At 34.6% G+C, this 14,873-nt stretch overlaps 1 protein-coding gene across 1 annotated transcript; it reads left to right on the top strand.

The window, feature by feature from the left end:
* The first annotated feature begins 11,374 nt into the window (after positions 1-11,374).
* LOC107849556 (putative clathrin assembly protein At4g40080) lies at positions 11,375-12,980 on the top strand. The gene has a single exon (XM_016694109.2). The coding sequence runs from the start codon at positions 11,558-11,560 to the stop codon at positions 12,635-12,637; it is 1,080 nt and encodes a 359-aa protein (XP_016549595.1). The 5' UTR covers positions 11,375-11,557; the 3' UTR covers positions 12,638-12,980.
* Positions 12,981-14,873: the final 1,893 nt, after the last annotated feature.

Raw genomic sequence — 14,873 nt, 5'->3', positions numbered from 1 at the left:
GAGCAGCAATATTCGAGTATCCAAAAATAATTGTCCGGTAATAATTAGCAAGGCCAAGGAAGGACCTTAATTCGGGCACCTTTGTTGGAGCCTCCCAATCCCGGATCGCCTCAACTTTGTCGCTATCCATCCAAATCTGCCCTTGGCTGATCATATAGCCCAAGAATTGCATCTTTGGCTGTGCAAAAGTGTATTTCTCCCTTTTGAAGCATAGCTCATTTTCTCGTAGCACATTAAACACTAGTTGTAGGTGTCTAACGTGCTCCTCCATTGAGCTACTATAAACAATAATGTCGTACAGGTATATGACCACGAATTGATCCAAGTATGGATGGAAAATCTTGTTCATTAGGGTACAAAATGTGGCTGGTGCGTTGGTCAATCCAAAAGGCATGACCAGCCACTTAAAGGACCCATAACGAGTCACACAAGTCATCTTGGCTTCAGTCACACAAGTCGTCTTGGCTTCATCTCCTTCGGTTATGCGAACTTGATAGTAGCCCCTCCTCAAATCCATCTTTGTGAATACTTTGGCTTGCCCCAAGCGATCAAACAAATCAGCTATCAAAGGAATGGGATATTTGTTTTTCACTGTGACCTTGTTAAGAGCACGATAATCAATACACAACCTCAACGTCCCTTTCTTCTTCTTTTGAAATAAGATCAGAGCTTCAAAAAGTGCCTTAGGTGGTCGGATGTGGCCTGATTCCAGCAACTCCTTGAGTTGTTTTCTAAGTTCTTCAAGCTCCGGGGGCGACATTCGACATGGGGTCAAAGCTAGTGGCTTTTCCTTGGGAACAACTCAATTTGGAGATCAACTTTCCTTTGTGGAGGTAACTGTTTGGGCAGATCCTCCGGCATTACATCTTTGTTCTCTTCAAGAACACGTTGGACACATGAGGGCAATAATTCCGCTTCTTGGCAGCCCACAATCCCATCAATGTCGCAAGAAAGGTTGGTTCCCCTTTCTTGAATCCTTTAACAAGCTGCATCGCCGACAAACGTGTGCCACTTTGAGAGACATGAATAAGTGGAACAATGCAAGAACCACCCACATCACAAATGGATAGTTGGTTGAGATGTGGCGAAATAAACGCATTAATCTCATACCAAAAATCCATCCCCAGAACAATATCAAAGACATTCATCGGGACAACCAAAAAATTCGTTTCTCCCTTCCAACCTCCCAAGGTGAGACTCACCCGAGAAGTGAGGTCATTGACATTGGTAGGGAGACAATTAACGGTTTTCAATATTGAATCACTGGTCACGAACGTGAGGCCAAGTTCTTCAGCCTTTTCCTCTGTAATAAAGTTATGCGTTGCTCCGGTGTCCACTATAATGCGGACTGCTCGGCCATTCACTTCCCCATCAACAAATAATGACTCTCGAGGTCTAACGCTATGCTTCTTTGCATCAAAATCTTCAAGCGTCATGTGGTTAAACAAAGTCATGTGGTTGAACAAAACCACGACATATCCCTTTTCTTTCTCCGGATTGGCAGCTTGTGCTTCTTTCTCCCCGGAGCCCCCGACTTGCGCACTAGCTTACTCCGTTCGTGTTGTTGCAATCATCTCCCCAAGATTGCTTAATGATTGGCAAGACCTTGCAAAGTGAGGCGTATCCCCAAAAAGGTAGCAGCCGCTATCGCGGGTAGCTACAAACTTCTTCTTCTTCCCGTAGTTCTTGCGGAATGACGAAGGCTGGTTGCATTGGCCTTTGAACTCACGATTTTTGTTGGGAACGAATTTATCTTTGCCCCTATCTCCACGATCCGTCTTGGAAGTAGCTGGTTTGTTCTGATTATCCTTTGCCTTGGCATAATCGGAATGAAAATCGCTCAAGAATTCCGCCACTTTAATGGCCTCATCCACGGTCTTGACATTACACCTTCTCAACTTTTGTTTGGCCCAATTTTGGAGACCATCTAAGAAGAAAAATAGCAAGTCCTCGCTGCTGAAACTCGTCACAAGAAGTGAGAGCTTCGTAAACTCCCTCATATAGTTGTGGATGGAAGAAGTTTGTTTAAGTTCCCTCAACTTTCGTTGGGCTTCGTCTACAATGTTTTAAGGATAAAATTATTCTTTCAACTCCTCCTTAAACTGATCCCAATCAGCTATGGTACAAAGACCCCTCTCCATGTCCACCTTTTTTCTACGCCACCACAATATTGCGACGTAACTAAAGTACATGGTTGCAATTTGGATCCTTGCTGCCCCGTCAACAACTTTGACATGCTCAAAGTATGACTCCAATTGCCATATGAAATTCTCAACGTCTTGAGCATTCCTCTCACCCTTAAATACGTTAGGTTTAGGCGCCTCAATACGAGCATCATGGTAAGCCACGGAACCATGATTCCCATGAACACGAACTACTTCCAATTTTTGCTTCAAATCAGTAACTTCTTCTTACAAAGCGAACTGCCCCAACATCACCTCAGATAGTTTTGACCCAAACTCCTCGTGTAGCGCCAATAATGCTTTTGTAAGCTTGAGTTCTAAGCTGGTCAGCCCCTCATTGTGCTCTTCATTTTGCTCGGACAATTCAGCCTTGACTTCGTCCAGCCCTTCAAGAGCAGCCGCCTCAAGGGCACCAACGTTGGACTCAAGGTTCTTGAAGCGATGGCCCAAAACCACTAAACCAGCCTCCGTACTAATGATTCTCTCATCAAGAGAGCCAGATGCGGAACCTTCACCATCTTCCACGTTTGTAACAGCCTCACTAACTGAAATTTGAGCCTCATCCTTGTTCCTACTCTTGTCACATTTCTTGCTCTTGGTTTTGCCCATATTGTCTCCGCCATGAACCTCCTCGTCGCCGTTGTATGCCATGTTCAAAGAGCTGCTCTGATACCACTTGTCAAGGGCCCATTTTTAGTTGCGTGGGGACAGCTTAACACCCTCAAGATAGATGCTAAACTTAGTCCTAAACCAGCTCTAAAACAGTCCCCAAGAATCTTTGAACATTCACACAAACACGTAAGGAAAAATAACAAAGGAAGACAATGGTTTTGGGAGGCCCGAAGAGCCAATTTTCTGGTATATTTCTTGAATAATACAAATATGAGATGCTGCCCAAGAGGGATTTACAACATATATTTAAAGTCCCTAAGTCAAAGGGCACAATAAATGCTACAAAATGACCCTATACAATGGTCCACAACAAGCTAGTCAAACTTTTTATATTTGGCCATGCAATTCATGCAACTAGTGAGATGCCTTTGTCTTGTTGCCTACTTTTCTGTCCAGCGCTCCAAAGCCTCATAAATGTTGACACATGCTTGTAATTTGACCTCCCAAAGATGCCTCCACATTGACTTTGTCAATGGACATTGCGGAAGCCCCGTCGAGCTCGAAAATGCACCCGAAATGCTCGAAATCATGCCCAAAACGTGAGAAATTTAATGGATAGTGACGCAGGGCGTCACATGCAGCCCCATTAAAACATATGAATAACTAGAAAATACATATTTATTATTGAAAAATAAATATGCATATCTGGAAAAATACATATGCATTAGTCATAAATACATATACAATCTGGTAAATACATATGTATTATTCATAAATATATATGCATAACTGAAAAAATACATATGCATTACTCATAAATATATATGCACAACTTAAAAAATACATATTCTTCCTTTTCGTTTGACTTTCTCTTTTTCACATATTTTTGTACTTTTTGGGATTTTGGAGATGAAGGTTTTCCAATGTTTTCCATTTCATGATTTCCCTAATATTTTTCGGCTCGTCAATGCTTCGATCTCACCTCTTCTATGTCAGCTTCTCTGTTCAACTGAATAGGAGTAGAAATCAACTTAACACAAAACCCCACAATCTTTCAACAAAAAAAATCACAAAAACCTCATTGAATAACGTATCCCTCCATTATAGCAGACTTCCACAATATTTCAACAAAAAGAAAAACCCAACCCCCCACCCCCACCCCCACCCAATAAATGAAGAAGACGGATGAAGAAAAAAATACGAAAAATAAAAAAATATACATTATATAAAAAGATAACATGCAAATACTGTAAATATCAAGTTACCTTATTTGACGGAGCATAATTTTGAAAAAAAAGAAAAGGAATTAAAAAAGTGGAGTGAAATATGGGGAAAAATTGAAAAGGGTGGAGTGAAATATGAGAGAATATTGAAAAAAGTGGAGTGAAATATGAGAGGGAAATGAAAAAAGTGAAGTAAAAATAGGGAAAGGTAAAAGAGTGGGTGAAAACTGAAACCCATGTGTTTTTCAATATAATGGTTAAAATATTGCTATAACTTTGTAATTTTAAAAAAATGTTGCTAGTTATTGTAATTAAGGTCTTAAGTATACTAGTTTCTATAATTTTTCCAAATTTTATCATGTTTTTTTTTAGGAAAAAATACATGAAGTAGCATACTTAAGTATTAAATTACAAAAAATAGCAACACTTTTATCAAATTACATTTTGTAGCATATGTATTTGTATTTTTGTAGCAACAGTTTGCAAGAATACAAAATATATATCAATCATAAGGGCAGTAAAAATTATATGAAACTATTGCTATGAAATTCATAATTAAGGGGATAAGTATGTTATTTTTTAATTTTGTCTTCTTTTTTTTTTTTTACGGGCCACTCAACTCCTAACCCAAGAAAATTGAATTTTGTTCTATTGAAAGCCCAATGAGTTTTAACAGATTTAAGTGTATCAATGAATATGAATATGGACCTAAGCCCATTGATCCAATAAGATTGTGTTCATGATATGGTTCCACAAAATACAATTTATTTACAAAAACTCTCGACCATATCTTATTGAAGTCAAATCCCAAAATTTTACTTGCATGCATTTTCTTTCCATTATATTCGTGGTATTTATCTGTCCGAATCTACTTACATGCATCTTCGTTAATTTCATAAAGCCCTTATAAAATCTTACCAGTCCAATACAAATACCGAATAATTCCACCATGGCTTGGTAAGATGAAATGAAATATCCAATATTTTCTTGCCTCCACCAAGATACAATATTTTTAAAAAAGAATTAACCACTTTATTCTGACCTAACTTTTGATAGTTGACCCAATAGGAAGTCCAATTCTATAACACCAACTAGGAAAAAATAAAATAAAGAACGAAACATATTATACAATGAGAGATGTATGATTTTGGTTTATTAATTTAAAGGTATTATAATGATGTTATTTGGTGATTGCGTGATATTATTTTTGTTGTGTTGGTTGACTTTAATTAACGTTGACTTCTTTGCTTCTAAGAAATACCAATTTGGACCATTAACGGTGGGCCTACATCAGCCCAATTATAAAACAAATTATAATTAGCAAATTGTAATGTGAAATGTGTTAACCAAAAAAATAAAATAATACATATATGTTCCTAGAAAGTTCAATTTATTCTACCGATTAATACAATCACCTACTTTATTTTTGTTAATTAAATTAAAACTCCAAGAATATGGTAAAATATTGATCAACTTGATTTTGAAAAATTGACATGATTATCAAAGGTGTCGGGAAAGTAGTAAATAGTCTTTCATTCTTTATCAGAGATCTCAAATTCGAGTCCTAGATATAAAATTCGCCTCCACATGTACCATATGAGTCATTGCCAATATATACAAGTCCTAGTTATGGAATCCACCTCTTATGTTAAGATATTGATCAGCTTGACTTGAAAAAATTGACATGATGATGATCAAAGGTTGTTCGGAAAGTGGTAAGCAGTCTTTCATTCTTAATCAGAGATTTCAAGTTCGAGTCCTGGATATATGAAATCTGCCTCTACATGTATACCATATGATTCATTGCCAATATATACAAGTCCTAGGTATGGAATCCGCCTCTACATGTATCATATGATTCATTGCCAATATAAATCTATACAGGCTTATTTGTAAATATATTATGTGATAGCCACATCAATGGAGTATTCTATGATCACCAAGCTCATATATGTATTGTAACATCAATGTGATTTTCTATTATTCATAAGCGTTCCATTGAGTCGTCGACTCTAACACCAATTGATGGACGACTAAGTCAATTTGAAAATGACCACTTAACGTGCATAATATGATATTATTCGCTTTACGATATGCATGCTAAAAAAAAGTGAGTGTTAATTTTTTTCAAAGAACTCTTGTACTATTAAAATTTGTACCTTTTATTTCTTATCTACTTTCCATGGAAATATTGAACAAGTGATGTTGATTAGCCAACTAGATATTTATGAAAACATAGACATACATAAAATGGCAACCTAAAAGAGAGTAATAACTGAAATCAATAACTATCTTGTGACTTGTAACTATAAAGACAATACTTTAGGATTTAATTACAAAGAAATTTGACAAAATAATATTTAAATATAGAAGTAACGTGTACGTTAATTATTCTGAATGCACTTTGAATTCCCAAATTTATTTTCTTATTAATTCGAGTTTCAGCATGTCAATATACTTTCTTACTCCATTTATTCCATTTTACGTGGACGTGTTATACTATCTAGGGGATCAAATTATTTTTTTATTTGATTATGATCTCCTCAATCTCTTTATAAATATTTTAAATTATTAACTATATTCACTATTGTCACGACTCAAAGCCAAAGGATGCTAGTATGGTGTGTTAGTTGAACTCAAAGGAGGTTCGCTATGACAGATATCTTAGACAAATTTCACATTCACATAGGAGAAGAAAGTCGGGGGTCATATAAAAGTGAGTTCAGAGTTTAGTTGTTGAGACGTCTTTTGGGTTAAGGTTCCAAGGAACTGTTAGAGTTGTGACCCGAATTATGCTGATCCGACCTAAAAATTTTGCGGTGCGACCCATGTTCATGATTTTCAATGGGGTCTGTGGTGGTAGCGTCGGCCCGATCCCGAGACCTTTATGTTTTTGGACCTAAGTCTTATTTGTATGCACGTATTATATAAGTGCAAATAGTGGGTCGATTTTGATTATTCAGAAATTACTTCGCTCCACATTTAGTGGCGGATGAAAAATTATGCTATATATGCATGGTTAAAATTATTTTTTATGTATATATATTAGATGTTGAACCTCCTTCGGTTAGTTCGTATGTTCACTTATGAACCCCCTTCGTAAATATCCTGGCTCCGCCACTGTCCACATTGTACTCCTCTCCTTTCATAATGAAACCTCCTCTGCTTCTGCCCGTGATTTTTTCCCGCAAGGATTTCCATGTAAATCTTCGTGTTCTTGTTTTCTTTCTACTTGTGATTTGCTTTTTTTCTGTCCGATTTCAAACAGGAACAAATTCTTGAGGCCTATAGACTGACGTAGCTTAGAATGGAATCGAACTAAAATGATTAATATCTTGAAGTTGGACCTAAATCGTTACAAATTTGAAGTACCTTCTATAAATTCATAAACATGTAAATCTAATCTTGATATATTCTACAAAAATTATGCTTAAATTCAAATAAGAATCAGTTACGTGTTTTGACTCTCATACTCTGAAATCTGAATTTACATACAATAATTGAAACAGAAGGGAGCATATAATATTCAATTGAACCCCACCATGAACGTGTTTGAATTTTTTGACGTATCTTTAATTTCATCAATTTATTTTGAAGTGGTCCAAAAGGGGGAATGGATCATGTAAACAATAATAGTTGACAGGAAATTAGTAGGGTATATATATACACTAATATTAAATGAACTCTGCCAGTGTCAACTTTTGAAATTATCTACTTTTTTGTCTCCCCTTTAGGTCAATGTTTTTGTTATAAATCAAACGGGATAGCCCAATCTAAAAGACTAGTCTGATAGGTGGGAGAACCTATTTGGCCTATAAACCCCTTAGCATTTTTCTATTTTTCCAATGTAGGACAATTGATTCATAACAATCGTCTCCGCTTGAGAACCAACAACCTCATTGGTCATGACTGAGCCCAGTTGGTCACGGCTGACATCCCTCTTAGATCCAGGCCACCACTCCTGGTGCACAGGCCACCACTCCGAGTCGTGGCTCCACGCTTGGATCGATCCTTGATGGTCACGGCTGGCACCTCTCTTAGGTCCAGGCCACCACTTTGAGTCACGGCCCAACGCACGGCTCCACACGTGGATTGATCCTCGTTGGTCACGGTTATGCCCAGTTGGTCACGACTGGCATCCCTCTTGGGTCCAGGCCATCACTTCGAGTCACGGCCCAACCTGTGAGACTCTCAATGAAAGCACCAATGTCATAAACCAAACGGGAGAGCCCAACCCAAAAGACTAACCTGATAGGTGGGAGAAACCATTTGACCTATAAACCCCTTAGCATTTTTCTATTTTTCTAATATGGGACAATTGGTTCATAACAGTTTCCTCTTCAGATATTTCAAATGAAAAATGAAACAAATTTATCAAGAGAGTTGCCTTCAAAATGAGCTTTGCAGCAGAATTATTTAAATGTAATCAAGATTCATTACAGACATCGAACATCAGATAAAAAAGTTTTAAAAAAGTCTCAAAAAAAATTGGCATAAAAAATAAAAAATAGTTACGAAATTCATCAGAAATATATCACGAAATAGTCGACATGATTTTATAATATTCTATCATTTATCTGTAAATAGAACTAATAACAAATTTTATTGTTTAGCGATTAAAGTTATTTGTGGCTATTTTTTTTATATTTGTGTAAAATGTACGTAGTCGTAATAATACCATTACTTTATCTTTGTTTGTGGTTTGCTGGACATATTTCCATGAATTTATAGTGTTAATGTCACCAAAGTTGTCTCATTGCTCAATACGTCATGATTTACTTATTTAATAAAGTTTATTTAAATATATTTATTGCTTTCGGTTCGAATTATATGTTATTATATACCTTTTGTTTAAAATAATGTTTCGTACAAAATTTCAAACGATCGTGAAAACGATTTGTTAGTGCGGTAATTTCACACCTAATTATCTTACATTTCTTGATGGATGAGAATTATTGGAATTGCTAATATTAATTTAGTGTCTTGAATAATTTATACTCTTTAGCTTTTGTTTTTATTTTGAAAGGGAAGACTAAGGCTAAAAAAAAGTGGTGGGGTGGGGGAGGCTTATAATAAGAACAAATATCAAATATGTTCTCATCAACTATGTGAGATTTAAGGAGAGTGATGTGCACACAGGGGCGGACCTACATTGTATTTTATATTTTGTATTTTGGGGTGCTTCAACACCTACTAAACTCGACGTGGAATAGATATAATTACATAAAAAATGTATGAAAATAGGTATAAAACATATAAAAACACTCACTATAACAAAAAATTGGTTAGGTGCATTGACATTTGAAGTGATCTTAAGGTCCTTCATTGGAAGGAGGTCCTGGGTTCGAACCTCAACAAAGTATGATAACCAACAACAAAGTGTATGATAACCGATGATCAATGTCAAGAAAACAATTAAATCGAATAAGATGGTAGGAAAGTAATTGAAACAATACTATTAAGGAAACTAGACAATGCTCAACTATCTACTAACCTTCTATCCAAATTCTCGATCTTAAAATCTTCCTATCTAGAATCATGCCCTCGATAAGCTGAAGATATTTTATCTCATGTCTAATCACCGATTACTTCCATACTACTTCGACCTACCTTTCTATCTCTTCACATAACTACTAGTCAATGCCTTATACCTCCTCACTAAAATATATTAACATCACAGTATTAGTCAGTCCCATTTTAATTTTATTGGCCCATATGTAAGTTTCTCAATTTAATAAGTATCAGACTAACTACTGTATGATAAACATAACTTCATTTTACATGTTCAATACGTCACCTTAATTTTCCTCCTTTTTTTTCGCATGCAATTTACTAGAATTAAAAATTATTAAAGAAAAAAAAGGTAAAATGAATTTCTTTCCTTTTATTTCTTAGAAAAAATCATCAACAAAATAATTATTATTCTAAAGTTTAATAGGAGAAAAAGTCAGAGTTTCTTATCTTTTGCTTACACAAATATTGAAAAAATAAAAAACACCAGAGGAATATATATAAGAAAGTACGTGGACATAATTAACCTGCGTAGATTATTTAGTCTAACACTCTTCACAAGAAAATGACATATCTAATTAAGAAAAAGAAATATCTTTCGACCATAAATATTTCACGGTCTCAATTTATACGATACTTTATCTTTTTTAGTCAGTCACAAAAACGATAATATATTATTCAATGATTAGTTAACTTTAAACTTTAAATTTACCCTAAATAATCCCTTGATGAGATTTTTTATAAGCATATAGAATGCTTTTTGAGATGGATGAAATATGTATTTTGACAAGCGAAGATCAACATTAAAATGCTTGATTATATTAATCACCCTTCTAATAGCTCTTTATTCCTCAACTATTAGTAGAATCTCCTTGTTAAAATAGTCATTTTTTATCGTTTCAATTATAATTACAATATAATTCATTTGATAATAACCTTTTAATCGATTCATACAAAATAGAATGCAAATTAAAATCCCTAACTTCTTTAGTTTCGGAAAAAAGGTTATTTTATTCCAAATCCCACATGTAAATATTCTTAAGGTGATTCAAAAAGTTACACCAATAATAGATATAACTTTTTTCTTTAATTAAGGAAAAAAAGAGAAGATATTTCGTACTTTATAGTGTTGCAACGTGGTAATTTCCTCCTAATTATGGTTAATAACATATAGGAAAACTTACCACAATAATTTTGATGTCATAAAGTAGAAATTATGTACTCCTGTTAAGTGTTTAACTTTCCTTTTAAAGTTCTTTTTCAAATATATCCTTTTTTATGTGTAATAATTTTATAATTTTTTGTTTGTGTTTTTTTTTGGTTTTCCACTCGATATCCACTATTCACGTTGAAGCCTCGACTAATTTGGATCACGAACTATTGCAGCGCCCATTCTGGGGCTGACACTCCCAACAGGATTTTATTCATGCCAGACTCAAACCTGAGAACTCTGATTAAGGGTGGAGTAGTCTCACCACTACACCATGATCCATGTTGGTCTAATTTTAGTATTGAACATGACTTGTTTACAAGTTATAAATTCAAAAGAGATTTTTTAGTTTGAAATTATTGTTAATTAAAATTCTCAAATAAATTTAAACTCATGGCATTACCATACAATTCTACGCTCATGACAATGGATTTGTCCTAATTAGTAACTCGACCTCACAAACATTCCGATTAGATTGGAACAATAGGTAATTTTATAAGTAAAAAAATTACAAAGATGTTAATTTTCACACATAAAAAATTTCCAAAAAAAGTCACTTTCTCCTATTTTATTTACAAATCACCATAGGACTATATTTTTGGAAACTATATAAAATTATACTCCTATTATTGCGAAGTTAATAAAATTATATTTGGAAACCTTATAATATGGTCCCAATTAAGAGCCTAAAAGGTTAACACTTTTCAAACCACAATATTATTCCTTAATCAAACATTTATTCAAACCATAAAACCAAACTCACTCACTCTCTCCTTCACCAATTTTCGCTATTTTTTCTCTCTCTTCATTCTCCATCAATGGGGAAGAGAAAAATAACAAATCTAAGAGAACTCATAGGTGCCATTAAAGACAAAGCTTCACAATCCAAAGCAACTTTACTATCTAAACCAACTAATCTCTCCCTCCACCTTGCTGTCTTGCGCGCCACCACTCACGCGCCGTCATCGCCGCCTGAAGACCACCATATCTCCACCTTACTCACCCGCGGTGACAGCTCACGCGCCACCGCTTCTGCGTTAATCATCATCCTCATGAACCGGCTTAATCAAACCGGAGATTCCATCGTTGCTCTAAAATGCCTTATAGTTATTCATGAGATTATTAAACGTGGACCGTTTATTTTGCAAGATCAGTTATCAATTTTTCCGGCTACCGGTGGCCGGAATTACCTTAAACTTTCCGACTTCAATGACTTTTCCACCACAACGACCTTCACGTTATCTTCATGGGTTAGGTTTTACAGCAGATATGTAGAAACCCTGCTTTGTACTTCCAGGGTTTTGGGCTACTTCCTCTCCTCCTGCTGCTCGTGCAGCGGGGATCGGAAGGACGGCCAGGAAGAGAGGATCTCATCTATGCTAAATCAAATTTTAATAAGAGACCTCGACTCCTTGGTTCAGCTTGTGGAAGAACTGGTCAAGCTGCCGGACACGCTTCTGCTCGAGGGCAACAGGCTGCTCTACGAAGTTCTTGGATTGCTGGGGAGCGATTACTTGTCAACGGTGAACGAGTTGCTGCTACGACTCAGTGAGTTCAAGGAACGACTCGGTTGTTTGAGTTTTGGTGACTCGGTCGAATTGAGTTATATATTGAAGAGATTAAATGAATGTAGAGAGAGATTATCGATTTTATTTTCAATTAAAAAGCCTTCGATCGAGTTATTATGGAGTTCGGTATCTGAGTTGAGCTCAAAAATTGATGATTTGAAGGTCGAAAAAGCAGGACGTAAGTTATTAACTTTGGGTAAATCGAGCGAGTCAGCTCGGTTTGGTAATAGAGTTATGAAATTTGGTGACTCGATTCAATTCTCTTCAGGAAGGTATGAAATGAATAATTTACCTCTTATGGTTGTTGAAAGAAGAAATCGGAGAAATTGAAGTCCAATAAATTGGAGAATTTTAGAGGGAACAAAAAAAACAAGATTTTTTTTTCTTTAATTTTCAACAATATTGATTTTCTTTTTTGCTATATCTTCCCAACAATTTATTAGGAAGTGTTATATTTTCTTGGGTTAAATTTGATGTGATACATACCCCAAACATTTTTGTACATATATATGGTACATGCATTCTAATTTTGGATTTTGATTGTATTCCAAGTTACCCTACTACATTGTTTAGTTTACATCTACTTGTCAATAAGTTTTCTTCAAATGCTTGTTGGTGCTTTGTATTATTAGGTCAAAAAGCAGTAAAGGTTTATTTGGATACTTTTATTTAATTTGTATCTAATTCTTTACAATTTTTGCATGATTATTCATTTCAGAATAACTTGAATTATACCGTATTTGAAGTTTCATACAGCTGAAATTTATATATTTTTGTCTGAAATTCTTACAAAAGTAACTGACGTTTTAGATATCAATCACAAATAGCTGAAGTTAAGGTGAAAATAGTTGAATTTCAATATGATTGCACCTCAACCTAACTAAAAATTGTCAAAAAATTAAACATGATTGTTACAATTATTTATTTTAAATTTCACAATCATAGATGTCATGCGACAAGCCGACAACTGGTGATGGATATGCTAAAGGGGGCATCAACACTTCTCAGAGTCTGGGCTTCATATTAGTATTTGTCCAATGTCTAAATTTAGACTTCACGTTCCAAGCGGACAAACTTACACATTTACTTTGGTCCAACTGAATTTATCTTTTTTGTTCGAGCTATATTTATGTTATGGAAAAGGTTGGAGTTTACGAGTAAATTAAATATCCACTTTGAATTTGCTACTCTTATCTCTAAATTATAAAAGTGGCCTATGACCCATCAGTGGTGAGCCCTATTGGTTCAATAAAGTTGGCATGAACATCATTAGGTCTCAAGTTTAAGTTTCAACATAACACAACAACAATAACAGACCCATTAATAATAAATGATTTCTTTTCATATGTTTTAACCTTGGTGGATAAAATTACCTAATACCTGTATTGATGGTGGAAGGTGATAGATATCTCGTGAATTTAATCGAGATATGTGCAAATTGATTTGAACCCAATGATTATTAAAAAAAAAGTGGCCTGTGTTTATATGCATGGGAGAAATGATGAGAAAATGAAACGTTTTACTGCCACTTTATAAAGAGTATGTGAGGTTTTTGTCAGAGTATTTATAATTATTGCTTGAGAATTATTTCTACTTTTGGAACAACATGGTCCTCTTGTCGTTTTTACCGTTGAAGAGCTTTGTCTCACACAAAAGAAGAAAAAAAATCAATTTAAATTTAGATTAATCCAAAATATAATAACGAGTGTCAAACATCGGCTGAATAACAAAGAAATAATAGAATGTTTGTCTCTTCAACCTTCATATATACTAGCACGGAAAAAGTGGAGCACAAACTTACCACTTTCTAATAATTAAAGTATAATAATCGTGACCTACTTTGATATTAAAAGAAAAGCAAAGGATGATATATATAATTTAGTAGCATAATGTGCATATTATGACTGAGACATCTGTGATTATAAGAATCTATAATATATTAAAAGTGTGAAAGCCTTATGAAAAGTGAATTGAATTTTTTGTCCTTCATTAAAAGTCTTTGTTTTACACAAAATCGTTTTTTCACCTTTTTTCTTAAAAAAAATTAATTTTTTAAATTAATAAATTGTATATTAATTAGTAATTGTAACTTCAACTTATGGAATGAATAAAGTATTTACGAAAGGATTATAGTATACCATAATTAGAAGTATTAGTTTATATTAATTAGGAGTTGTAATTTCGACTTTTGAAAGGAATACAAAACCTAATTAGGCCTACTAATTTGTAAAGAGATATCACCGTATGCTTCATCATGCGATTTGGGTGGACTAGCCACTTCCTAATGGTATGCGTAGAAATCTAAGCCTAGAGATTCTACTCAATTTTGTATCTGTTTTTGCAATTATTTATGGTATTACATGTTCTTCGTTATTAATGTTAAAATAATTCTTAATAGAAACATATGATCTCGACGTTTCATGCTCAATGTAAGGTATTCTAATTTTTTAGTCAGTAGGATATTTAAGATTTCAATGCTTTTTAGTTGTGTATAAAAACTTTTGTGTGTCGAAAGCTAACTCTTTTAGGTTTTGAAAACTTTTGTTTGTCGATTATTATATTATTT

Source organism: Capsicum annuum, chromosome 12, assembly GCF_002878395.1.
Source record: "Capsicum annuum cultivar UCD-10X-F1 chromosome 12, UCD10Xv1.1, whole genome shotgun sequence".
In the NCBI taxonomy this organism is placed as follows: domain Eukaryota; kingdom Viridiplantae; phylum Streptophyta; class Magnoliopsida; order Solanales; family Solanaceae; genus Capsicum; species Capsicum annuum.
Note: the sequence above shows the minus strand (reverse complement) of the source record. Positions and strands in the feature narration are given on the sequence as shown.